The sequence below is a fragment of the Chinchilla lanigera genome, unplaced genomic scaffold (assembly GCF_000276665.1).
Source record: "Chinchilla lanigera isolate Chin_1 unplaced genomic scaffold, ChiLan1.0 scaffold00020, whole genome shotgun sequence".
Taxonomy (NCBI): Eukaryota; Metazoa; Chordata; class Mammalia; order Rodentia; family Chinchillidae; genus Chinchilla; species Chinchilla lanigera.
This window is the reverse complement of record NW_004955421.1, coordinates 24,457,496-24,483,266: the sequence shown is the minus strand read 5'-3', so window position 1 is coordinate 24,483,266 and position 25,771 is coordinate 24,457,496. Positions and strand designations below refer to the sequence as shown.

Sequence of the window (25,771 nt, the reverse complement as noted above, 5' to 3'; positions counted from 1 at the left end):
GTAAAGATGAGTCGGGAAATGAGGTGGGGCCAGGAGGGCCGATGGACCAGTGAAGACATCACAAGCCAAGGAGTGCAGGTGGAGTCCCAAGCTGAGGGAGGAAAACTCCACTCTCTGAGGCTGAGAGGAAAGCAGCACTGCCGGTGCCCTGACTTTAGCCCATGGGAGCTGACGTCTGCTCCTGACCTCCCGAGCAGGCCGGAGAGGGTGGGGATGAGCCTGCAGACCCCCGAGTGGGCAATGACTCCTCACAGCGGCCGCAGGAAACTAGCACGGCTGTTGGGGCCATAGAGGCAGGGAGCTTGATCACGTGTGAGGACTTGCCTAGGAGTACAAGATCTCGGGGTTCCAGCGGATCTGCGGCCCGGCCTCCGTCTGCCTCAGCCCCCGTCACCACCTACGGCCTAACCTGACTGGGCCAGGGTGGACAGGGCACAGTGGTGCACACCTGAAATCCCTGCATTCTGAGAGGCTGAGGCAGGACGATCAAAGTGTGAACCCAGTCTGGGCAACTTAGTGACTTAGAAAGACCCTGTCTCTAAAGAATTAAAAAGGGTGGAGTGGGGGGTCCAGAGGATGTAGTTCAGTGTGAAGATCTGAGGGTCCATCTCCAACACTTTAAAAAACTGGGTCAGATTGGAAGCCACTGTATTTAGCAGAAGATTTTGATTTCTTCTCGGAGAAAGGGACCTATTTATGTTCAGAGCAGAAAAACATTAGCATAGCTAACATGTGTGCGTGTGTCAGGCGCTATGCTCGTCACGGCCTTCAGCAAGGGCCCTCTGCTCATGCCTTGACCCACCGGCCGGGCAGGCTCTGGGCCTGCTTCTCTGCTTAGCACATGTGTGACTTGGGGCAAGCTGGCCACCTTTTCTACCTTGCAATTGGGTCGGGGGAGCTTCACACTGAGCTTCGTCCCTGGCCTTTTTTTAAAACAGGGTTTCACTAAGCCACTGAGTTGCCCAAAGCTGGGCTGGAACTTGCGATGCTCCTGCCTCAGCCTCCCGGAGTGGTAGGGTTACAAGTGTGTGCGCCATCACCCCTGGCCTCACACACGCTAACCCACAAAATGGAGATGATAATCTTCCCACTGTACAGAGCTTTTCCAAGAGTGGAGTGAGAAACACCGAGCGCAGAGCTGAGCGCTGTGCCTGGCCGGGCCCCGCAGAGTCGGTGCCTCCTCTGCTGCAGGCTGGGGGAGCCGGCTGTGCCCTTTCAGCGGGGTCTCCACTGCGGCCCTCTTCGGCAGGTCTCAGCAGGTCCCAAGCGTCGGACCAAACAAACAGCGAGCGCCCTGTCCTCAAAGCCCCATGCTTCCAGGTGGTTGGCGGCGGCCCCAAGGCCTTGGGAGGAGTGAAGCCGGTCAGTCGCCCCTGGGAAACTAGAATTCTCCTGTAAAGGCCCTGGGGTCACTGAGCTGCAGCCAGGAAACCGGGGAGCTGGCCAAAGTGGCTGGCAGGCAGTTGGCAGGTCAGCTCAGGTGCCCCAGCGGAGGAACCCCGATACCAGACTCGTATTGTCAGGGTGTCACCTGAGGGAGACCAGGCAGCCCTGCTGCGAGGGCGGGGCTGTGGCCAGGGCTAGGGACGCCTTTGAAGCCCTGCAAGCCCAGCCACTTGCCATCACGGCCCGCAGGCTGCCTGGCCCTGGTCTGCCTGGGAGCCCAGGAGGGGCAGAGCCTCCCCTAACCACGGGGCGGGGGAGGGGCTGCCTTTTACAAGGTGACTTTTATTTAACTACCACTTCCAGTTCATGAGATGGAGTTTTAATGACCCTTAAAAAAGCAAAGCTATACTCAAGCCACCCCCAACTCCACCCCAGGCCCATCAGACTCATGAAGACATTCTTGTTAGACTGAGTACTCATGGCCAATTCAACAGGAATGAAGAAAATCGTGCTGGGTGTGGTAGCACATGCCTATAATCCCAGCTCTGGGGAGGCTGAGGCAGGAGGATTACTGAGAGTTCAAGAACAGCCTAGGCTACAAAGTGAGCTCAAGGCCAGCCTGAACTATATAGGAAGACCCTGTCTCAAAAAAAAAAAGACCAAAAAAAAGAGAAAAAAAAAAGAAAAAAAGAAAATCTATTTCTTACATTTTCTTAAAAAATATTTATAAAAAAACTTTTGGAAATTTACAAGTTTGATCAGTATTAGCTAATTTATTTATTTCTTCTCTCTCTCTCTCTCTCTCTCTCTCTCTCTCTTTCTTTTTTTTTTTTTTTTTTTTTGAGACAGGGTCTCACTAAGTCACCTAAGTTGCTCAGACTGTGTTTAAACTTTGGATCCTTCTGCCTCAGCCTCCCAGAGTGCTGGGATTGCAGGCGTGTGCCACCACTTCCAGCAGTGTTAACTAATTTTGTCATCAGGAAAAAAAAGAAGAAAGAAAGAAAGGAAACAAAACTTTCATTTTCTGGAAGTTTCTTCTGCCCACAGGGCTTCCTTCACACCTTCCTTGACTCCCCACCCCAGAATGGCCCGGACAGACCGCTTTCCTCAGTCGACCTGGTAGTGAGCAAGGCGTGCAGTGAGGGCCCCTTCAAACCAAGTCCGAGCGAGGACCCAGCCCCGGGCGCCAGGGGCCCGCCATCTCCAGTCTGCGCCCCTCCACTGTACCCTTCTGGGCCCAAAGCTGCTCCTGAGAAACACAGCCTCCCCTGCAGGTGCTCACACACACTCTGTGGCTCTGGCTGGGGACCGGGCCCCTCCCAAAGGGCAGGAGGACAGCCTCGGAGTGCAGGGCCTCTGCTGAGCCTGAGATCAGCGGGGGGCAGGGAGGGGGCATGGCCCCCGGTCCAAATCCCCACACCAGTGCACAGCCTGCCAAACTGCACCCAGACATGACAGGGGATTGCGAAAATGCACCGCAGACAATGTAGCTAATGGACCGGGTCCCCTGCAAAGGCGCTCAGGCCGCGGCAGGAAGGGACTGGGGATATCCGACTGGAGCCGCGCACCCTGAAAGGAATGGCTGCTTCTGAGCACGGATCTGCTTCCTCCGTTCATCCCCTTCTGCAAAGGCATGGAGGGCGAGGACAAGGAAGAAGAAAGGCTGCGCTCTGGCTGTGTCCCGAGAATAGCCTGTAAGCAATTCAGGCAGAATTTCTTTACACAATGGATGAGAGAACTACAGACCAGGCTGCCAAAATCAGCAGGACAAGCAAGTCCTGTGTATTCAGCTCGAGAGGAGCCTGGACACATTTCAGAAAGCGCAGAGAATCCAGAGACGGAGGCGCTGACTCTAGTCCGGGACTGACAATCAGAAAATACAAGTTAATTTGTATTTCACAAGATAGCACTAAGGACAGATGGGAGTCGGGCGTACCCTGACCCGGCTGGAACCTTACGGACCACTCTTACGACAGACCTTTCAAACACCACTTTTCAAGTTCTGACCTTTCCTAATAAAGGATACGCTCAAAAAAAAAAAAAACAAAAACAAACAAACAACCCAGTGGCATCATGGTATTTTTTTCCCTCTCAAGTAGATCTTAGAGATCACCTTATATAATTAAATAATGTACCTGCCCCCAGGAATATCAAACAGTGGCCTCAGATCTTTCTACGAGTTAGCAGCAGAGCCGAGAATGAAGTCCAACTTCGCAGACTTCAGCACAGTTGTCACAACACGTTCCAGTGACCAGTGAGTCCCCCAGAATTCCAAGGTTTTCTCTTTCCTGGACTCCATAACGGTGTCCCGGTCCCAGGACAAAGTCAGAGCTAAGGATGTACTCACATTATGTGAGCTAAACAGTATCAACCAAAGTGAAAATATTCCTGAGTCTGGCTCCCTGAGTGCAGGAGAACGTCAGGGTGCAACTCAGCTGATTTTGAAAATGGCTTAAATTTTTGTCCCGTGAATGAAAGAACAGGCCATCACTGCAGTGTTTTCCTTGGGTGTTTTCATCTCTCCTTAGCTTGGAAACTTCGGGGGTTCAGCAGTAGCTTTTGTCCTGGAAGGATCACAAAATGGCTCTAGGATTTGAGGTGGATTTGGGGCTAAGGATGTGGGACGAGGGGCTAGAACAAGAGAAATGCGGGAGTAACGTGACCAAATCTTTGCAGTGTAAATAGGACAACTCACCCCTGTGAGAAGGACGTCAAGGGCGGGGGCTGGACTACCGCTGAGTTAGTGAGTTTGCATTTGGAGCAGCCAGGTGGGTCTGCTCTGCCTGGAGAGAATTCATTCCCTTTTGCACAGTTTTAGGCTTATGAAATCCTCCAGTGAAATCTCATGGTGAGGATCGGCTGTACAAATCATTCTTAAACCTCAGAAAACAGATACTGATCTCTGAAAGCAGACTGGGTCTCCCTGGTTCCATCCCAGCCTCCCTGCTCGAGGTCAGACTCAGAGGCCTGTGGGGACGCTCCCCACCCTGCACCACACCGCAGGTCCATTCCCAGGGCAGGGTAAGAATTACATCACTGAAGTCTCCGTTTTTCTATTGCCCGATTCCCTTTATAAAAAATATGTGTATTTTTAAAAGTGATTTTAAATGAACGTCCGCCTAGATGCTAGAAAGGTGTTTGAATAAATGAAAGAAGTTTTTAAATCTAAAACTTCTACTTCAGGAACTTCTACTTTGAGATACACAAGAGTTCATAAGAGCAAAACTAGTTTTTCTACTAGCTTTTAAAATATTTTACAGAACTAACTCATATTATGATGTCTTTCCTAAAAACATCCCACATTTTTCTCAAACAGTCTTCTGTGGATAAGCTCATGCAACTATTTTAAAAGTGAGATAAAACCGAAAATTAACCAGGGGAACAATTTACTGAAAAATATGCTAACACTGCTTTAGATCGCCAGCTTGTCCTGCTTTTCTGACTCACCCCCTTACAAACTGCTCTTCCACTCTGTCTTATATTTTTTAAAAAAAATTTTAAAGGACCAAAACTGTCAAAGCCAGGAAAATATAACGTGCTAAAGGACGGAATCATTGTTCTCTGTATAGATTCATACATATATGTCAAAGCTTTTGCATCATCTCCTGGACACACTGTAGAAGGTTAAGTCATTTCTCACAGTGAAGGCTGTGTTCACATCTCCCTGAAGGAGGAACGGGTGGAAATGTGCCACCCTGGCTGTGGCACCTGAAACGAAACTTAGGCGAGGTACTGACTTCGGGACTTTTCTGTGTGCCCCCTCCCTTCCCATTCCAAGAATGTCAAGAATTTGAACTCCCTGTTCTTAAGGTGAAAGGGCATTAACTCAGATCTGTTCATGAAGCAAAGAGGTGGGGAATCCTGAGACATGGAACTCTACAGTAAAACCTCCCAGGCTTATTATGGCAATAGGTGATTATTTCCTGTGGTGCTTACAGTAATTGGAAACAACGTTTGAATTACAGGTCATGAATTAGGAGTCAGCGAGATCGCCATTTGCATCTCAGTAGTTCTCTACTCCTTTATTTCAACATTTAGCTTTAGGTTTAAAGTATTTGCTAAGAAAGCAGAGAGGCGATTAACAGAGGTTTTCAACTGTGTGCCATAGTTACACATTCTGTCAACAGAGTAAAAGGAAACTATACAGCATAAGTTACAAAAGGGTTATTTCATGTTGCGAAAACATTCCAATAAACCTTTCACTGTGGTGTATTCAACAGCGGAAATGCAAAGCAAAAATGGAGGGCAGCCCGGCTGCTTCCCAATCCGAAGAGCCACCCGGCCGGCTGCAGTTTCTGCACGTGCATCGCTCAGCCAGGAGCTCTTCCTCCTTCTTAGAGAGGAGAGGGGAGCCAGCAGAGAAACTGTAGCTCGAGAGGGGGCCCCAGAAGTCGCTCCAGCCCTAGGTTAAATTCCCGGTTTCTCCCCTCAAAGGAATGGATGCTGCCTGTCCGGGGAGAGCGCTGGCTCCTAGGGCGTAACTTCCCGTGACTGTTAGGTTCTATTGCTGCTTTCGTTTGAGACAAACTCCTCTCTCTTAAATGAGCTAGAGCCACCAGATTCTGTTAGAGCTCGGCCCTCACTTTGATACGATGTTATTGTGTTGCTTTAAAATAGTTTAGCTTTATTATTATTATAGTATTATTCCAACAGACTGTGTAAAGGCAGTGACCGCTAACACGGAACACGGCAGAGAATGACAGGGAGCCCGGCTGCTCCGGGCACAGCCCGTCACAGACGCACACATCAGTAGCTCAGACGCTGCTACCGTTATAGCTCAGGCTGCGGGAGGAGTGAGTGAGCGGGCAGACACTGCCGGACCCTTAAAAGCTGTTTAATAAATATCATCCAAGAGCAAAAGGGAAAAATAAACCCTCCAGAGCACAGCCACCTTAGGTCAACTGAATGTAATCTAGTTTATTCAACCAAAAATTGAGAGAGAAGGAAAACATTAAAATCAAAAAAAAAAAAAAAAAGCAGGTCTTAACACTAGCAGTAAATAAATTTGTACAATAATTCAGTCTGTATAATATGATGAAATAAATCTACATCTTTTCTTATTTTGGTGCTTTGAATTATACATACAAACAACAATTACAGAGACTTGGTCACAAAGCGTGTAGGCCTAGAAGCGACACTTCAAAACCCTCGGCGGCAATTTGTAAGCTTTACCACGGATTGCCCGGAACTGCTACTTCCTCTGCAGAGGCCCACAGCTTTGAAGGAATGATTTGCTACGATTTTTTTCTTTTTTTTCTTTTTTCCTTTTTTTTTTCTTTTTTTCTGTCTATATATTTTTTTCTTTTAATGCATCAAACAACTGCGGCCAGTGCAAGGAAACCAAACTGGCGTTTGTCCGTTTGGACCTCAGACCTAGTTTCCTTTGACTCTCCACACTTTATCTCCCACATAATCCTTAAAATTCTTGGCGTCCTTCATGCCTTTCTTACAGCTACTCAGGGCAATAAAGTCTTCCTCAAATGTACAGCATTTCTTACAATATAAGTTATAAGCAATGTTCAGCAATTTTTTTTCACAGCACTAGAAACCCTGTTAAATAGGGAATATGAGTCTGAATGGCTTATTCACAAATGGGATCCAGATTCGGCGGCCGGAACACAGACACCCCAGGGAGCTCCTTTGCAAAGGTGGCAAACATCATTTTGCTTTCTGCCTTCAAAAACATATATCCATCTCTCTTAGGCTTCATGATACTGCTCCTGCAAAAGCGCAAGTGGAAGGGCTGCAGCGCCTCTCGCTTGCTCACTCGCTCGGAGACCTGTGCGCCTCGAGCGGGCCCTAGCCCATGGCGGTGACCATACTGGAAGGGTGGTGAGGTCCGAAGGAGAGGCCGGACGGCGGGTGCATGGGCGTGGGTGTGGTCAGCATGTGGCTGGAGTGGCTGAAGGGGGAGATGTGGCTCAGGGAGGACATGTGTCTGGAGAGGGCGGCCGGGTTGAACGAGCTGCTCTTGGGGAAGTCCTCCAGCGTGTCGTGCACCTTCTTGCACTTTTTGGATTTGCTAGACATCTTCCGGTTTCTGGTCTGGATGCCTTCCTTCTTCATCGTCAGGGGTCTGTTAATCTAAACAAAGATCAATTTTTTTTTTTTTTTTACTTTTTTGCTGCCTCTGAAATGGCACAGGTTTTCACAGCAGCGCGGGCTCTGCCAGCTGACTCAGGCCAGGGATCCGTTTCGGTTTCAGGGGCCCCTTCCTTCCCTCCTCTGCCCCACCTGTCCCTTCCTCCTTCCCAGGACTCTGGCCAGCTGTGCTGGGTCCCAGCGGGAGGGGTCCTGACTGGCAGCTTCTATAAGCCTGCAGAGACCAGAGGGCCTAAGCTCCAAGCACAGCTCGCCAACGAAGCTCATCAGTAGCGAGGACTTGGGGGACAGCTTTCCTCCCGGAAATCTGCACCTCCAGGGCCCACTTAGCATGACTGTATTTCTCAAGTAACTAAAATAGAATAACTTGCCTTATTTCATCACTATGTCCCTAGAATATCTCATGAGAATACAGACTGTGGTGGAAACTTCCAGAAAGAAATAAATACCTTTTGTCTGTCTGTCTGAAAATCCTAGGATTTGAAAAGCACTGCCCAGGTAATCAGTCTTCAGGGGTTGAAGTCTAACTGCCTTGGAAAAACTGGGGTGCACCTCTTCGTGAAGACGTTTGGTTGCTTTTCTTCCACCTTGCCTTCTTGCAGTGACAAGTCCCAAAAATTTCCCTGGAAAGTGCCTGTTCTAGGACCTGTTTTAATACATCACTTCCCCGAAGATAATCCTCGGACTGTATCACCAGGCAGAAACTTCAGTGGTTGGAAGTTCCTACTTCTCCCTAGATTTAACTAGACCAAGAGCTAAACAACCAATCAGCACATAGTTACTACCCACCTCTGGCCCAAGGATGAGCTAAAGGGAAGACACCGTGCAAGACCCCACACTACAGAGAACAGGCTTCACTCTGCCACAGTTTGCTGTCTCTGGCTTTCTTATAAACTTCATCTGTCCTTTGTAAATACATCAGCTTCGGGCGCTCAGAAGCAAGATCTGGGACTTTACGAAGCAAACAGAGGCTTCTCCCCACACAGAGCTAGGGTCAAGTCAACCTCAAGAGCACACATCTGCCGCCAAGAGCCAACTGCACATCTGGCCACGTTCCCGGGAAAATGCAGCAGAGACGCAAGAAGTGACTGTCAGGGGCCCAGTCATTCCACACTTCCTATGGGGAAACAGCCCCTTCCGCCAGACTTCCAGGGTGAAGAAAGGGCCCACCCGTCTGCTAGAAAATTCCAGGTAAGGAAAAAAGAATCCAAAATGTCCGCAAAGGACCTAACTCCCAGACACAGCAAACACCAGCTTCCTGAAGAGGAGAGGTAGTACCTGAGCGGGGGACAGAGCCCCACACCAGAGCCGAGGCCTTATGCCATCCTTGTGCCAGGAAGGCGACATGAGTGGCAGAAGAAGAGCCAAGGAAGGTCACTGCCAGGAGAAAGGCCGGGGGTTCCTGCTTCAAGTCATCATCAAGATAAAGATGCCGGCTACAGAGATGACAGGAATCTACTCCCACATCAAATCTTCACCGAGATAATGTCTAGATACACCGTCCTGTGTGCTGATAGCTAGATACGCACTGCCAGGTATCTAAATATAATATCTAGTTACACAGATAGCCACGAAGCCCCAGATAACTCCTACAACACCACCTAGACATGCTGATGCTGCGATAGACAATTATCTGGACTTCCAGATAAGAAAGCTGCTTGTGGCGTGCCCGTGTAGACATTTGCATGGGCAGAACAGACCGTGACACCATGAAAATGGTAATAGATTATTATCTCTTATTGTTAAATACACAGAAATCGCTTCCTTTGATGAATCACTACAGCCAGCAAAAACATACTAGAGGATGTTCTCCCGGCCACCGGAGGCCAGCCCTGAGCACAGAGCTCAGGAAGAGTAAGGTAGGCCGTCCGCATTGGAGATGTCTTGGCTTTTGTTTGATTTGAAAAATTCAGTGTGCTGGGGGTGTAGCTTAGTCGCAGAGCGCTTGCCTAGCATGTACAAGGCCCTAGGTTTGTTGCCTAGCACCCCAGGAGAGGGGGATCATATTTCTCAGAAAATTATAGATATTGGATTGGATACAAGTGAAATCATATCCTGACTATTCAACAAATGGAGAGCTAGTTCATTTCCTACACTTCTGTGGAAACAGGAAGAAATATATACAGGTGCCTGATTCATGACGATGTTGCCGCGTTCCAAGCTAGAATAGCATTCCCTTCCCAGGCCTCTCCTCCCAGCGCTGATGCCACCGGCCCCCCGGAAGGAGGCTGCCGCTGACGCCCATCCTGCCTCTTCCCCTTTGTCACCCACATTACCTTGCATGGGCAACTCGCTTTTCTGAGTCATCAGTTCTTCAAGTAAAACTGAACTGAAAAGAATTTCTGCTCTGTCTACATCATGGAACTCTTTGAGGCTCAAATGTGATCGAGTAACACGAAAGTTCTTAGAAAGTAATTAACTGAACTCAAAAAATAACTTCCGCGGCCATGCTGCTGACTGGATCACGAATAAACTCTGCTACCCCAAGTCTGCCAGAGGTTTTAATCACAAATCCTTCCATCTACACTCCAGTGAGCAAGTAAGTTCCCCAAAGTGAAATGAGAGGGTGGGTCTCACTGCTGATAAATGTGTGTGTGCCACAGCCCCGGGATCTGAGGGGTACAGTGGGTCATCGTGTTGGTTACTGCATGGGGACCGTGTCAGGAGACAATGACACCGAAGGCAGGGAGAAGAGTTTCTAAGGCCCCCGGGAACCTCAGCAACTTATCCCCAGTATGTGAAACAGGAGTGGTGAGCTGGTGGTGACCCTGAGAAATCCTCGGTGATGCAAAATACCTAAACAGAACAGCCTCGCCCCCATCCCAGTTCTAAGGTAAAATGAATTTACTGCCCCAGGGCCCCAAGCGAGAAATTCTGCCTCTTCCCCTCAGTCCCAGACATTGCCAAAGCCGGTTAGAAGGGAGACTTTAGAAGAATCAGAAAAAGCTAAAGGAGGAGGAGAAAGAGACAGAGAGAAAGAGGCCAGTTCCTTCTGAATTGTTTCCAAAAGAAAGAAAAGTCTGGAAAAAGAATTTAAAGTAAAGATATAACAAAATTGATGGGAAAGAAATTGGCGGACCCCACATTAAAAGATTCGAAATGACACCACTAAACCAGGTGGGTGATCACTGTCATTCTAAGGTGCTAGGGAAGGAGAAGGCGGGAGTTCCTTAGCCTCGCTGTGAGAAGGACCGCGCCCACCCGTGCGGCCCTCAGCTCTCCGCCTGGGAGAGCTAGCCAGGACAGACATTAGATGCAGTCTCACAGACGTCACCTCTCACATCCGCCTGGAGAGAGCCCACGGGACCTCCCAGCACAGGCTCAGCCAAGACCCCTTACCCGGCAGTCACTGACTACCCTCTGCATTCAGGGATCGCCACGCCCTGCCTGACGAGCCTGTTCACCTTCCTCAAGCCCACCCCTCTTCTCTCTTTCTCACTCTCTTTGCAAAAAGTTTAAAACGCAAGGAAATATCAAAACAGAACTGGTGACTTAAAAAAAAAAAAGAAAAAAAAACTGGTGACTTTTTGTGTTTTCCAAGAGAAAGATTGTTTTTTCCCTCTTATAAAAGCAGATAGGAGCCGGGTGTGGTGGCGCACGCTTGTAATCCCAGCACTTGGGAGGCTGAGGCAGGAGGATCATTGTGAGTTCAAGGCCAGCCTGGGCTACAAAGTGAGCTCAAGGCCAGCCTGAATCACATAGCAAGAACCTGTCTCAAAAAAGACCAAAAAAAAAGCAGACAGGTCCACGACAGCCACATCGAGGACAGTGCATTCCACATATACTGAGAGGGTTGCGCTGCTGTCCCGGAGCCCTTATGGTCTTGGCAAGGCTAACAGGGACGAAGCAGTTTTCTGAACTAATCCCTCCCGCACTGGTTGTCTGAGGCCCGTGACTCAGCCGGAGGAGGGTGATTTCCATCAGGGCTCCACGCAGGGCCCTGTGACCTGGTTCAGCGGGCACTGCTGGAGACGTACCCCGCTCCTGCTGGTCCCAGGCCCACTTACATTGTGCAGCTTGTAGTAGAGCCCGCAGGCGTTGCAGACCGGGTCCCCGTTGGCGTTCCTCCTCCAGAGGGTGGTAGTGGTGGTCTGACAGTTCGCACAGGACGTTCCCGCCCTCCTTGCTGCGGACTGGGGGTGTGGAGGAGGGAGGAGAAAAATCAAAACAAACGGTAAATGTGTTGTCGGAACCGCGCAGACAGATGAGCTTGAAAAAAGAAAAGACAGACACTATCATTGAAAACAAAACTAGCAAGTGGCCCACATGAAAGTAATGAAGATCCCCAAATCTGCCTCAAGAAGAAAGAGATAGCCAATCCACTGGAAAAGAGCATATGGGGCTATAGCAATTCAACTTCTCATCTAAGTCACCCCTTCCCTCCACCCCACAAAGCACACCAGAAGATTCGTTTTTAGGGGTAGCAATTTGGAATTTGCCAGGCTAACTTGGGTGCCTGGCTTTTGGTCATTTTATTCTCCAAAGCCAGGCCTACAAGAGATCTTTTTCAAACATAACCTCTGAGAATGTCAATTCTCTATCAGGGCCCTGGCCATGAGGATACAAGAACAGCAAAGGGAGAGAAAATCCAAACGGGGACAGCAAAGACTTGCTAGATCCCAAACCACGGAAGAGTGGAGTGTAAAGGGAGCACAGCGTGTTACGGCATAGCACGGTTGCTCTGAGACGTCTGCACGCATGCGCGGCACTAACTGTTGTAGGACTTAGGGAGCACCCAGCTGGACAGCCTAAGTCAACAGGACCCCAACCCATTTGCAGCTGGCCTAAATTCACACAGCCCACACTTTAGGCCTTGGTCACTGACCGCTTCTGAGAGAGCCACTGTGGCCTCCCCGATTAAGTACCCAGCCTTTAATGACGTGAACTCAAAAGAACAAGTAACTTTTCTCTTCAGCCCGAATTGTGGACCCCCTCTTGCTTTAATCTCCTGTCCCCCTTCATGAAATTAGGAATGTCCTATTCACTGCTCTCCAAGGAGAAAAACCGCAGACCTGGTGGCAAATGCCTATAATCCCATCACTCTGGGAGGCTGAGGCAGGAGATTCACAAGTTCAAGCTCAGCCTGAACAATGTAGTAAAATCTTGTCTCAAAATAAAAAATTTTTTAAAAGGTTGGGAGTGTAGCTCAGTGCAAAGACTGAGTTTGCTCTCCAGTCCACCCCAAATAAAGCCAACTTCAACTTATATTTTAATTCCTCAGCTGTGCCACCCGCTGCTTTCATTTTCTCGAAAACGGGGATCTTTTTCCTTCACTTTCTGATGCACTGAAGTTTATCAGGTGACTGTATTTGATATCTATACTTTAAACAAAATTAAATTCAATACTATTGAAGGAAAATGGAGTTGAACCGCTTCCGACATACTCCTTCCTCCCCTTCCTCACTGTCTATTGTAAAACAAAACCTTTAACTCCAAAATCACTTCTGCTCTTGGACGCAAAATGATTATCCAAGCAAAGGCCAGTCTTTATCTGTGGTCGAGAGCACCGTGGTGTGAGGCTGGCGGCGTAGCTAAGTGTTAAACCCCGTGCTTAGCACACAAGATCTTGCGTTTGATCTGCAGGAAAGAGGAAGGAGGGAGGGAAGGAAGGAAGGAAAGCAAGAAGGAAGGGAGAAGGGAAGGAAGAAGCAAATCTTGATATAAGAACATGGAGCAAAAGCTACAGGGATCCTGGTGCTCTTTTCTATCAGTATTTTACCAAACAGAAACTTGGACCAGGCGTGGGAAACTCCCAGATATAGTGAAGTCGTTAGCGGCAATTTTGAATTAACCAGACTGCCACAGCCACTCTACTGCTGTACAGACGTGGCCCTTCAGGCTTTAAGTAGCATGGCTCTGGCTTCTGTTATTTTTAAGAAATTCTTCTCTTCTGTACTCTAAGGAAATGGGAATGAAAAAGGCCTTTCTCTCTCAAAATGGAGAAGGTGCTACTTTTCCGTTGTCCATTTTGAACATAATTCTCCAAGGCCCAAGAATGCAGATTCTCGTTCCACAGGCCGATGGCCACCTGCCTTTGCGAGACGTGACAGGTCTTAAATAGCTGCTTCGCTTATGTACTCTCAGGAAGAAAGCGCTACATAAATTAATGCCTCATGATTATTGACAGTTGTGCCACATGTGATCATGATTGTCTTCCCGCAGTTCTGTCTTCCTGGAAAAGAAATATTCAGAGATAGCAGACTAATATCTACTCAGGAACCCTGAGTTCCCGGCACGACCATTGTGAATATATAATACAAACATAATGCCAACTGCTAAAAGTAGAATTCCAGGGCTGGGGATTTAGCTCAGCAGCACAGCGCCTGCCTGGCAAGCACGAGGTCGTGAGTTCGATTCCCGGTACCGGAAAAAAAAAAAAACCAAAAAGTAAAATAAAAGTAGAATTCCAAACAATGAGGTTCCATATGTAATCCTTTGCAGGATTGAAAATAACATAAATATTTTAAAAAGAGAAAGTAACAAATACCAACAGGCTCAGAATATGTTTTCAGTGCTACAGACTATGCGAATTTACACAGGGTCTCTCAGGGCCATGCTGCGTGGTTCCCTAGCAGGAGCAGAGTACGTTCATAAAGCAGGCTGCTCAGCTTTTTGCAAGATATGAGACTTATGAAAACCCCAGCAATACCAGGGGGTGGGCATGATTTTGCCTTTAACCATCTCTTCTATCCCCTTCTATTAGTTTACCATGTTAGATATGCATCTCGCAGAAGAGCTAGTTACATTAGGGGGTGGGTGGTCTTTAGTGACTCCTCAGAGGTGTGAAACAAAAACAGCAAAGTGCAAAGATGGACCTGAAGGCACAGGAAATATAGGAAATGAGAGGTTCTGGGGCTCAGGGTGTAGCCCAGGGTACAGCATACGCTTAGCACGCACAAGTTCACGAAGGAAAAAAACAGAAAACGAAAGCCGACATGTTCAGAAGTCAAATACACCTAAGAGCTAATTTTAAAAAAACTCTTAATGTCTTTCTACAGTTTATGAGTTCTATGGAACTAAAAATATCAAACCACTCAGGACTGATGATTAAGATAGAAAAGACAGCCTAAAATGTGACAGCCCATGAACTCTAGAGTTAAAAGCAATTCTTAGAGTTCTGCAGGTTTCCTAGGAAAGGTGAGTGAAGACAAAATCATACAAAATGGAAGTAACCGCTCCTGTGCCATCCAAGTCTCGCTCATTTATCAGCCTGCAGTAGGAGACGTTTACCCCACTTTTTTCCTCATTATCTTTACCTTTAAGAGCACTATAATTGTACTAAGACTTATTTTAACAAGAAAAATCTCTCGTTTCTTTCTCTCCCTCTTTCTCCCTGTCTTTCTTTCCTTCTCTCTTTCTTTCTTCCTGTGGCCAGGTTCTGAGTGATTCAGAACATTCTTTCGTGGTGTGATCACATTCATTCTGTGCTAACACCTCCAGTCATTTTTTTTCAAACACTTCTTGTTCTGATCCGTCCAAACATCTTGATGTTTAGGTTGGGGAAGCTGAGTTGTTGTTTATGAGTTATCTCTAGTGCTCAGATATCCGGCAGCTTTTTCCTAGGAAGTTAGCTTTGTACATGAGAGAAAGGAAAAAAAAAAAAACAAACCCCAAACTGCAAGAGAAGTGGGGGAGGCTGAGAAAGTTGGAGAAGGGGCAAAGATCAGAAAGAATAAAGTCTAGAGATCTAGGACCGCCAAAAGTTAAAGTCATGTGGGTACTTCCATCCCTAGAAAGTTTTTCCTTTTTCCAAAGGGGATGTGAAAGGTGTTGGGCTGCACTACAATCTGATACAGCAGGCAAATAATGCTTTAAAAAAGTACAGAGACTTTTTTTCTCCCTTTAGAATGCGATGGGGGTTAATTCATCCATTAGTGTGCACAGGGAAATTCCCCTCCTCCTCTCTGCACTTGGTGAATTTCAGCACCACAGAAAGCATTCTGATCCCTGACTGTGGTTAGCTGTCATCTGCCAAGCTTGCTTTTATTTGTCACTGTTACATACACTCAATATTCTATTTGCCCTAAAGGTCCAAAGATAAGCTTACAAATGGACTGCTCTTACTCGATCGTGCCAGGCTTCCTGGAGTATCCTAATGCTCGAGAAGTTTAAAAAAGAAAAGGGAAAGAGAGGGAGGGGAGAGAAAAACTATCAACTCTATTGATAAGAGTTCAAAGAGAAAATAAGACCAAATGCTAGGTGAGACCAACAGGCAGGAGAGGAATCACAAAACTTTCCTATAGGAATTAACCTGTAGAAGTTCTCAATCTCTAAGACCAAGGAAAGAAAAAATTGCAATCATCTCAGGGCCTGCTACTTCTTAAATTTAGGTAATGGCCCCCATCAATCTCAAAGCACTAGCTCAAGAGAGTCACCCACAGAAATGAGTTTGATTACTTCCTCAGTGCCTACCTTGAACTACTTCTGGAGCATGTTCCCAGTGCTTCCTGGGACATTCCAATCTTATACTAAATTTCTCTGTCTGAGACACAGTGATTACCCGTGTATTTTAAATCAGTTGCCCTGTTTCTGTTAAATGTAATTGTTCTACTGGGGAGTACATTTCAGATGCAGTCATCTAGAACTGTATCCTTGAAAATTTGAGAAGTTATTTAAGTAACATGAAAGGAAAAACTAGCTTTTATGCATTACTAATCTTTTATATTATTTTTTGAGATGAGGTCGTGCTATGTAGTTCAGAGTGGCCTCGAACTCATTCGGTAGCCCAGGCTGGCCTGGAACTCGTGGCCGTCCCCCTGCATCCCAAGGCCCGGGCTGACAGGCACGCACCACGATGCCCAGCTGTGTAGCTAATTTTTAAGAAGCAAAGCTGTCCTGAGCAAGCTGGCATGATTTGGAGCTGCCCTGTCCATTTCCCGCAGAAAGCCCTCCTTCCTGGACAGAGGAAACGGGAACACAAAGCGCGTGGCACGGGATCAGCTCCTCCCGGCAGAACTCACCAGCCTCCGCTTGGGCTTGATGAGCGGCCGGTTCTGCCCGTTCATCTTGTGGTAGAGTCCGCAGGCGTTGCACAGGTAGTGGCCGGTGCCGTCCCGCCGCCACAGCGGGGTTGAGGTCGCCCCACAGTTCACACACTCCCTGCCTTCTGGAAACAAACGACGGATAAGTCACTTATGGAAGGGAAAAAGTGAAGCTGAAAAGTCCTCTTTCCTCCCCCTCTTTTGAGGGCCATTGCAGTCGCACCTCCTTCTTGCTAGCAGAGTTACTGCTGCCCTTCCTTCCTGGCTTCACCACTCCCAGGACACACACCGACTGTATCCAAAGAAGTGGAAGATTAATAAATAGCAGCAGAACCCTGTTCTCGGCCTGCTTGATTCGAGGGGGAAAATCAGGTAGAAAAAAAAAGGAGGAAGGCAGATTTCAACTTGAAATACTTCCCTGAGAAAATTCTGAGCCCTAGACAGTGGCAAAAGCCAAACATTCCTTTCATTTCCCTCAAAGGAAAACAAAACACAAAGGTGACCCAGTTCATCACCAGCTCTGTCTCTATAGCTTGATTAAACAGTGAAGATTAGGATGAGGGAAAAGGAAAGATTAATCAATGACTAGATAGATAAACAGATAATAAATAGATGTATAGCTTGATCAGTTGGCTGGCTGATGAATAGCTGGGGCTCTGGGTTTTACTTTTAATAAACTTGTAAATGCTCCTGATTGCCAAGTAATAGATTAATAATAAGCAGGACCTACTCAGCCTCCACCTTCCTGTCTACCTAGAAAATGCCAAGGTTTCCCATAGCTCTCCTGCCACCAGTATAGAAACTAAAGTTGAGTGTGACCCCGCCTGACCAGCCACGGTTGCTGGAAGGAAATACAGAGCAGAACCTGGAAGAGACACTAGGAGGACGGGAAGGGGTGGGAAGAAGGGCTGAGAGGGGCAGAAGGAAGATGGCTCGAAGATCAGAAGAGGAGAGCCGGCCAAAGACAGCGGGGCTGTTGGTGGGCTATCAGCCACGGCCTGCTGCAGTTTCTCTTTGTCCAATGACACAAACCAAATAAACAGAAAACAGCCCAGTTTGTTCCAGTGGCAATTTCTCCTAGAGCTGGAGCTGAAGAGCAACAGACTTGCACCCCAGGAAGTGCAGGGAAGAAGCCCTTATGTGACCCAGAACCTGGGGGGATTTAAGCGCTTTCTAGCTAACATCTGCTGGAAGAAAAGGAAGATGCCTCCTACGGGAACCTCCTCCACTGGGGGGGCACCGCAGGACTGTGGTACCTGGTTCTGTCAGTGCCCAGGAGGGACCTGGACGGGGCAAGGGTAAGCGCCATGCTGGTCTACTGGGGCAGAGCCAGGTGCTGGGAGGGCCACAGGCTGGGTGGGCAGGGGCGAAAGCTGAGCCCACAGGTGCTTGTCTTGAGCTTGGTAATTAACACCAGCCTAGCAGCAGGCTGAAGTGGGAGCAAAGAAGAGAACCCAGCAGGGTGCTTGGGAAGTCTGATGCCTCTGCAAGGAGGCAAAGTCCGCTTGGGCGGCAGGAGACCTCCTGGGCCTTTGCAAACCCCCAGATCAGGAGTGAGGGAACTCACAGCACACACACTCGCAGGGCTCTGGTCTTTTCCAGGGGCAAATTCTGCAGGAAAGTTTAAAACCTTGGAAAACGGAAGATGGTCTGACCCCTTTCCCCTTAGAGCCCAGGATGGTAGTTTTTGTCTTATTTGTTATTTCAAACAACTTTTAAGCAGACATCCCCCCCCCATTCCAAAAAGCTTCTGAACCTGGGGTCTACAGAAAGCCCTCCTTGTGTCAAAGAACTTTGCACTTGGGGGCCAAAAGCACTTTCCCGCTACTCAGCAGCCCTTCTTGGTTCTCTCAAAAGCCCTGGAGTGCCTGCCCCACACCCGATACCTTCCACTTGGGGTCAGAAGCGGGGATGTGGCGGACTGGATGTGGAGGAGGTGTGAAGGAGGGAGCAAGGGCGAGTGGGCGAGTGCCGGCTGCAGCCCCGGTGTCCCTGCCCCTGTGGCGCTGGGTCAGCCCTTTCTGGAGGCGGCAGCCTGGGCCGTCCTGCTCTGACACAGCCATCTAGGTTCCTGCCTTGCTGGGGCACTGGGCGGGCAGAAGAGCAGAGTAAAACCCTGCTCCCCCACACATCCGTCACCAGCAGCCACTCGGCTGGGGTGGTCCCTGTGGGGAGCGGCATGGATGCCCGCCTGCTCCTCGGCACCCTGGCATGAGGGGATCTCCGAGACCAGTCTGATTTCCTTTCCTTTGTCAGTCAGGAGGTAGGATGACAGCTTCCTTTTCAGAGGCCCTTCGAAGCGAGAGAGCAACGGCTGCTCCTCGGCAGGGCTCTGCACACCAGAGCAATTTTCTGTCCTGATTCACTCCGCAAGTTTGCGATTGCCTCGCGTGCACTTTTGCTTTTTCTTTTGTCCTTGCTGCCTCCAGTCTGTGACTTCAGCCACAGCCGGTTTTCCTAATGGAGGCCGCCTCTCTACTGCTCTCTGTCTTGCCTGTACGCGGTGAGCTGCTCGGGCAGACACCTCTCTCTTAGGTGACAAGAACCACAGAGCTGTGAGGCTTTCTGACGTTCAGCAGCCATTTTCAAACGCCCCCTGGGCTCCGACTGAATCCTTGACAAGCCTGCCGCGCGCTGTGCAGGCCCAGGGTTCAGGGCGGGAGATTTCAGAGAAGCCCAGGGGGAGATGCCCACCGTCAAAAGGTGGTTGGGAACCTTTCATAGCAGCTTTTGTCTTTTGTTTGCAAAGGCATAGCCCGGCTCAGAAAGCCCAGACGGTAGACAGCCATATGCCCCGACCACAGCTCCTACGGGTTCTCCAAAATGTGGCCGCAGCAGCCCTGACAGACCTCTCTTCCCTGTCTCCTCCAGCAAGGGCATCTACAGAGAAGCGGGGAGGAAGAGAGAGGCGGAGGAGAGAAAGGAAGAAAGAAGAAAGAAAGAAAGAGAGGACGACAGGGACCTAGGAGAACCCCTTCCAGAAGATTTCCCACCAGTTCACCCTGTGCACACGCACAGCTTCTCAGAAGTTCCCCTCCACACCCCGAAAGCCCCAGCTCCCTCGCTGGCCAGGTGTGCTATCCTTGGTTTTCTGTGACTGTGAGAAAGGAGTAAGAAGGAGGAAGTAAAGACCCGAATTTCAGTGGCCTCCTCTCTGCCTTCGCAAACACTAACAACCCTGCAGGTAATCTCAGCTCTGCTTTAGGGAACCCCTAGCTCTGTTCCCCTGCCCCTGTTCACAGCCTTAAGGAAAGAAACGAGAGCCCAAACTGAAGACAGACAGGGCGCACAGTCAGTGGGGGATGGAATCAAACACGGAAACCAGGCCAAAGAAACCAGAGGCTTTTGGGAAAGTCACTCTGTCCCCTCCCCACACATAAACCACCGCACTGGCCTCAGAGACCTGGATCTTCCCCCAACCGCACGGCCCTATCAGTAAAGAGAACTTAAAAAAAACCATTATGAGCTGGTCTGCTCCTTACATGCAGCCCTCCCGCCCACAGCTCTGAAGCTGAGCTGTCACCCTTCTCTCGCCAGTCCCCTGCCCCCGCCAGCCGCCTGTCCCAGGCACCAAGCACCCTGCTCCACAGCCTCCTTCCTCTGCTCTCTCTCTCTCTCTCTCTCTCTCTCTCTCTCTCTCTCTCTGACTCCACCACCCAGCCTACCTCCTTCTCCCTCCTGCCTACTTTCATGTACTGAACATGCAGGTCTGAGCTTTTCTGTCAGCCTAACCGCATCCGGACTCTATTAAAGTTCCTGGCTCGGGATAAACAATGCAACTGTCGCGTGCAGCAGTCTGAAAATAATTGGATTAGCTAAAACATATCAACTAAATAGAGACAGTCCTGCTCAGGCAGTCGGAGTGAATGTCACCCTAGGAAAAAACCCTGAAAACTGATCTCATGGTCACTGGGCTCCCAGAGCCCTCCCCTCTGAAGTTTTTCGACCCGGAGCTCCGGGAGCACAGTTTCAAGACTGCTCATCTCACCCTTAAAAGACAACTGACTTTCACCACCGCTTTTTCAATAGGGTCCAAACAGACAGAGGGCAGAGGCAAGACAGTCGGAGTGCACCAGGGAATAAATGCTCACCCCGAAATGCACACACCGTACAAGACTACAATCTTCACAGAATCACACCTAAAAACACACACGCAAGCCTTATCTCAGAGAATCCCTTTCTCTCTTGTGACTGACTGCTTCTGCTAGAAACAAAATTGATGGTGGGTTATTCTTTCTTCGGGCAAAAAAATCTGCGTGTGCATGTACGTTTTAACACAAGCGACCGCATCAACAGAATAAATACGCACCATGCTGCTAGACAGACTTGCTCTTTGCAAAGACAACAACCAGAGTTAACAGAAATTTACACCTGGAGAAGCTACCTCTGCCCTTTCTACATCTTCCGGCTTCTGACCAAGGGAGGAATGTGCCCTAATACAGCTTCCTGCCCCTGCCCGCAGGAGAGCTCTAAGAGGCGGTGCAGGGAACTAACTGGGCCACTTGCATTTGACTTCATTCAGCTCTGCTTCCCCATGGCAGCCCCCGCCTGCTCGCAGAATTCAACCCAGGGTCTCTTCTCCACCAAAGAAAACGGGTGCTGCTTTTGCCTCCTTCCTATCTCTTCCCCAAAATTTCGGTGACATACCACACTTTATTTATACCTGTCCCCTAAAGAACGGTCCTCTGCTGCAGATGGAATGACCCCCTTGGAGCTGAGGGAGAGTAACAGTCTCAGACTAACAGGGGTCACAGGGGGGACCTGTGTTTGTTTAGGTTTGCCGAGGTTTCATTTTAGCATTAAACACTAAAGATTTATTCCCGCGGCCTTCCACTTGGTCTTCAAAACAGACTAAAGGTTACCAGCACAATGCAGAAGTCCTAGGACAGCCAGGAGAGCTCATGGCCTTGCTTTTGTTTCTCTCTTCGCTAATTCCTCTCCTTCCTCTCCCAGCTTACTGAGGGGTTTTAAATCAGATCCGCCTTCCCCTCCACTTCTCCAAACAGGAGTGAGGCCGGAGGACACACCGCATTCTCCCCCGGCTGGAAGAATGGGTTGAAAGCAATCTCAGAAGGGCTCCGGTCGCCGCCCCCCAGCTCCCCAGGGGCCCCTTTGCCCTGCCCTAGTTTAGGCGAAGGAGGGCAGAGATGGCTCCTACCTGTGCTGGATCTCGCCTTGGGCCGCGACTTACATCCGAACCCGGTGGGGGAGCCCCCCAGCAGGCTGCTGGGCGGGAAGAGTCCGGAGCTGTACTCGGGCACGTAGGGCGGGTAGGTGGTGATGGGGTGGTGGGCCGACGACGAGGCGCCCCCCAGGGTGGCCATGCTGCCCCGCGCGTGCGACGCCTCCAGCTTCATGCTGTCCGGCAGCGGCACCTGGTACTTGAGGCACTCTTTCTCATCCTGCCGGGCCGAGCCGGCCGAGCCCGGGGTGGACAGCGACGGGTCCGGGGAGACATCCTTCGGCGGCGTGGGCGGAAAGGTGAAGAGGTGCGGGCTGGAGTGGCCCGCCGCCAGGGACGAGGACGAGGCCGGAGGGTACACGGAGAGCGGCCCCGGGGAGCCGTGGTGGATGGACGTCTTGGAGAAGGGGCTGAGGTTCCAGGGCGAAGCGGTGTGGTGGCTTCCCAGGGCTTTGCCGCCGTCCAGCCAGGGCAGGGATCCGTGCAGCAGAGGCGGGCGGCACACCTGGCTCCCTGCACCGCGGTGGCCCAGCGGAAAGGGACGGGAGAGAGAAATGTAGGTGAGAGCAGCCCTCGGACACACCTGAGGACTCTTGCCCTGCAGCCCCAGCACCCACCAGGACCCGGATCAGGCCTGCTCCCTAGCAGTGCCTATGCTCCACTACCTCACCACACACCTTGGGGTCCTGGCAGCCTGTCCAGCCCTCTCTCCCACATCCAGGTCCCACCAAATCCACAGAACTAAGGGCCTGTTCTGTGCCTGACACCACAGAAGCACTGAGAAGGAGTGGAGAAGGGTCCCCGGGCTTATCTGGCCCCTCCAGATACACAGTCTAAATCACATTCCCCAAGGTGCCTCTCTAGAACCTGACTTGATTTATTGGTTTCTTTCAATGGCTCGGAGGTTCCCATCCCAGACTTAATCCCATGCAGCCTGATAAGGGTCAGCTGTGAATGATGCGGCCTGAAAGATGGAGCCTGGCCACACCACGCTCAGCCCCAGGAGAGAACGCCCCACCTTCGGGAGGCCCAGCTCCCAAGGCAGAACGCAAGGCTCCAGAGAGAAGCAAGGAGCGCTGCGGGGTTAGCGCCGAGAAACCAAATTTCAGTGCTTGCTCAGAACTGACAAAGCTGCTTCAAAGAAGCCTGAACTGGGATTGGCAAGAAAATTTTCATTGCTGGAGCAATTGAGATAGAGCTTCCAAGGCTGGAACTTGGGGGTGGGAGTCTCCCCACTTTCCTCACCCTTCCAACTCCCACAGGGGAAGAAAATGTGCTATAAGCCCTCAAAGCTGTGATCCCACCATGGCTAAATGCGAATTTCCACCTGAGCCCCTGCCTGAGACTCACAATTCCACTTTGTGTGTATATTTTACACTGAGGCTGCTGATTCAGGCCAAGTATAACTAGCCTTCCTCTAAAACATACACTTTTAAGGCAGCCACGACGTACATGTCCATAGTCTCTGGGAGGAATCTGTTTTAACTTGAAGTGCAAATCCACACACTCATTGATCTTTGAATACAGTACCTGCCTCACCAGTTAACGCTCTATTCAACCACTGAGAACAATACTGAAACTAAAATCTTGAGAGGAAGGGGAGGGGAGTTGAGGCGGGCTCGAGCTCTCCCAACACCAAGGGTTAAGATTCAGCTCATGCAGGAAGTAGTATAGTAAATAATATTAGGTCTGCACCGAGGCATTGCCACTTAACTGCTGATCTGCACAGAACATGGCAAAGAGCGCCCCATCCGCAAAAAAAAAAACGACCGTTTAAAACCCGGCCACCGAGGGGCGGAGGACTCCTGCTGCTGGAGGGGCTGTGTCCCCGTGCCAAAGCCAGCTTCGAGTAGGGGGACCAGGGCTAGTCCGGGTCTGGCTGGACTGAGAAAACCTCGCAGTTGCTCCTGAATTTGTGCTCCGATTTCTGCTTTAGGGACACATATACAGCTGGAAAGTGTTACAGCTTTTCCCCTAACTACCCTGAGTCGGGTTGCTTCCTTTACCTTCCCAAACTCCCCTAAACCCACGGTGAAGCGGGTAAAAAAGACAACTAGAACGCTCCTTCCTAAAAGGAAACCCTGGCCTAACCAAAGGCCTCCGCAGGAAACTAAGGGGACCGGGTAGGCCGGAGCAGAGAGAGCGCCAGGGCTGCAGCAGGCAGGGAGACGACCTGAAATCAAAGACGCAGGAAAATTTCTGTGCAGCCGGGAAACTAGGACACCTAAAACTCCTCGGATTTAAGACGGTAGTCCTTCCCCTTCCACCGACTCAAGCACCAGAATTCCATTCCGGGCCAAGACTAGGTAAGAAAGCTAAAAAATCAAATGCACGAGCTGCGGGGAAAACTCCAGCAGAGAAGTGGGAATACATAACAGCTCTTGGACTTCTCTGGAAAACGCGCCGGGAGAACAAACTCGGGGTCACCGGCAGAAGCTCCGCTAAGGGGACTGCGAGCTATCAGGGAGAGCAGCCCTGTGGAAGCGCCGAGCCTGAAGCCGGCTGGGTCGGCGCCACTGCCGGCCGGGAGCCTCGGCCGCGGCGGCAGCGCCCGGCGTCCCGCGTCGGGGACCTCCGGGCCCCTCGCCCGGCGGCGGCGCGGGGACGCAGCCTGCATCTCCGCGCGCCAGGTGAGCGCCAGGCCGGGGACCTCGGCCCGGAGGAACGCCTGATGCGACTCTTTTTAAAAACACACTCTCATAGCGAGCGAGACGGCTTCCTCGCCCATTTCCGGGCCCGGTTTTTTTTTCTGTAAATGAGCTAGTAACTTCACCTGGGGGTTTCGCTGGGTCTGCCCAGCCCGAGTCCCTCCCGGCCTCCCGGACCAGGGCCGCGGGCGCGGCGCGGTGCCGCTCCGAGCGGCGCACTCACCGTGGTGGGCCGGCGGGTACCTCTGCACCGTGGCCCGCACCGAGTTGCCGTAGTAGGACGGGACGTGGTTGCCTTGACTGTCGATGTTAAAAAGTACATCCACCTCCTCGGGCAGGGGGTACTGCGCCGGGTCCATGTAGGAGTGGCCGAGGCCGGGGTGGTGCGCGTCCGGGTGCTGCCCGTTGAGGACCGCGGGGTGGTGGTGGCTCACCCAGCGCGGCTGGTCCGCAGTCACCTCCATGTCCTCGGCTGCGCTCGCGCCCTCTCGCCGGGCCCGGAACCCGCGCGCTGGGAGGGAGGGCGGTCGGCCTGGGGGGTCCGCGGGCGCCGGCCGTCGGAGGGCCGGAGGGGCGTTTAATGGCTGGCTTTCAGCGGGGGACGAGGCAGACCGGGAAGGAAAGGTGAGCGAAGGCGGTCTGGGGAGCGAGGGGGATCTTTAAGGGATAGTTTGGCAAAAAAGAAGAGGAAGGGGAAACAAATCCAAAAACTGGGACCAAATTGTAAAAAGAAAAAAAGTGGGGGGCGAGGATGCTGGGATTCTGCAGTGGGGCTCCTCTCGGCACCGGGGCTCCGCAGCGCCCACAGTCACCTGCAAGGACAGAAGGAGAGACCTGGATGAGCCGGTGAACGCTTGAGCACCTGAGTTCTGGAGGCGACCACCGCCCGGGTCGGCCCGCCAGCCCAGCGCACGCGGCAGGACACGCGCGCGGGGACGCCGCCGAGGGGCAGCCGCGCTTCCGAGGACGTCCCGGGACGCGCCGAGCGCTCACGACTGGGGGGCAGGTCCCTCCCTGGGGACCCCAGTCCCGGACCTGCCTTCCAGCCACTAGAAACCGTCCGAAAACAGCAGACCTGCGATTTAACTTTTTAAAAGCCCTCCCGAGCTGGGGAAGGGGAGGGTGGATCAGACTTAGAAAAAGTCACAGTACCAACCTGGGTAGCGAGCAGCGGAGAGGAGGAGGAGGAGGCGTGCGACCTGCTCGCTCAGTCGCGCAGCTCGCTCTGTCTCGCGCGCTCCCCGTCTCTCTCTTTTCCTCTCTCTCCCTCTCTCACTATTTTTTTTTACAGGGAATGCATTCTTTCTGAAAGTATCAGGACGGCGCCAGGCAGCTCAGTGTTCGCAGACAGCTGTGGCGCGACGCAACTTAAGGAGGTTCTAGTGTCATCCGCGCCGAGGGGGAGGAGCCTGGCGCTGGCGAGGAGGGGACAGGATCCCCGGCACAAGGAAACGGCAACCCAAACCCGCTCC

At 50.9% G+C, this 25,771-nt stretch overlaps 1 protein-coding gene across 3 annotated transcripts in view; it reads right to left on the bottom strand.

Annotated features, from left to right (window-relative positions):
- Positions 1-5,381: 5,381 nt before the first annotated feature.
- Positions 5,382-25,771, bottom strand: part of Gata3 (GATA binding protein 3) — a 29,440-nt gene continuing 9,050 nt past the window's right edge. The window contains exons 1-6 of one of the 3 annotated variants that reach the window (XM_005383881.2): positions 25,456-25,771; positions 24,523-25,111; positions 21,628-22,164; positions 16,449-16,594; positions 11,496-11,621; positions 5,382-7,470 (exon numbers count right to left, since the gene is read on the bottom strand). In XM_005383881.2, coding sequence (XP_005383938.1) covers positions 7,186-7,470; positions 11,496-11,621; positions 16,449-16,594; positions 21,628-22,164; positions 24,523-24,763 — 1,335 coding nt within the window. In that variant the 5' untranslated portion in view covers positions 24,764-25,111; positions 25,456-25,771 and the 3' untranslated portion in view covers positions 5,382-7,185. The remainder of the gene's footprint in view (positions 7,471-11,495; positions 11,622-16,448; positions 16,595-21,627; positions 22,165-24,522; positions 25,112-25,455) is intronic. The other 2 variants (XM_005383883.2, XM_005383882.2) reach the window with 2 other exon arrangements.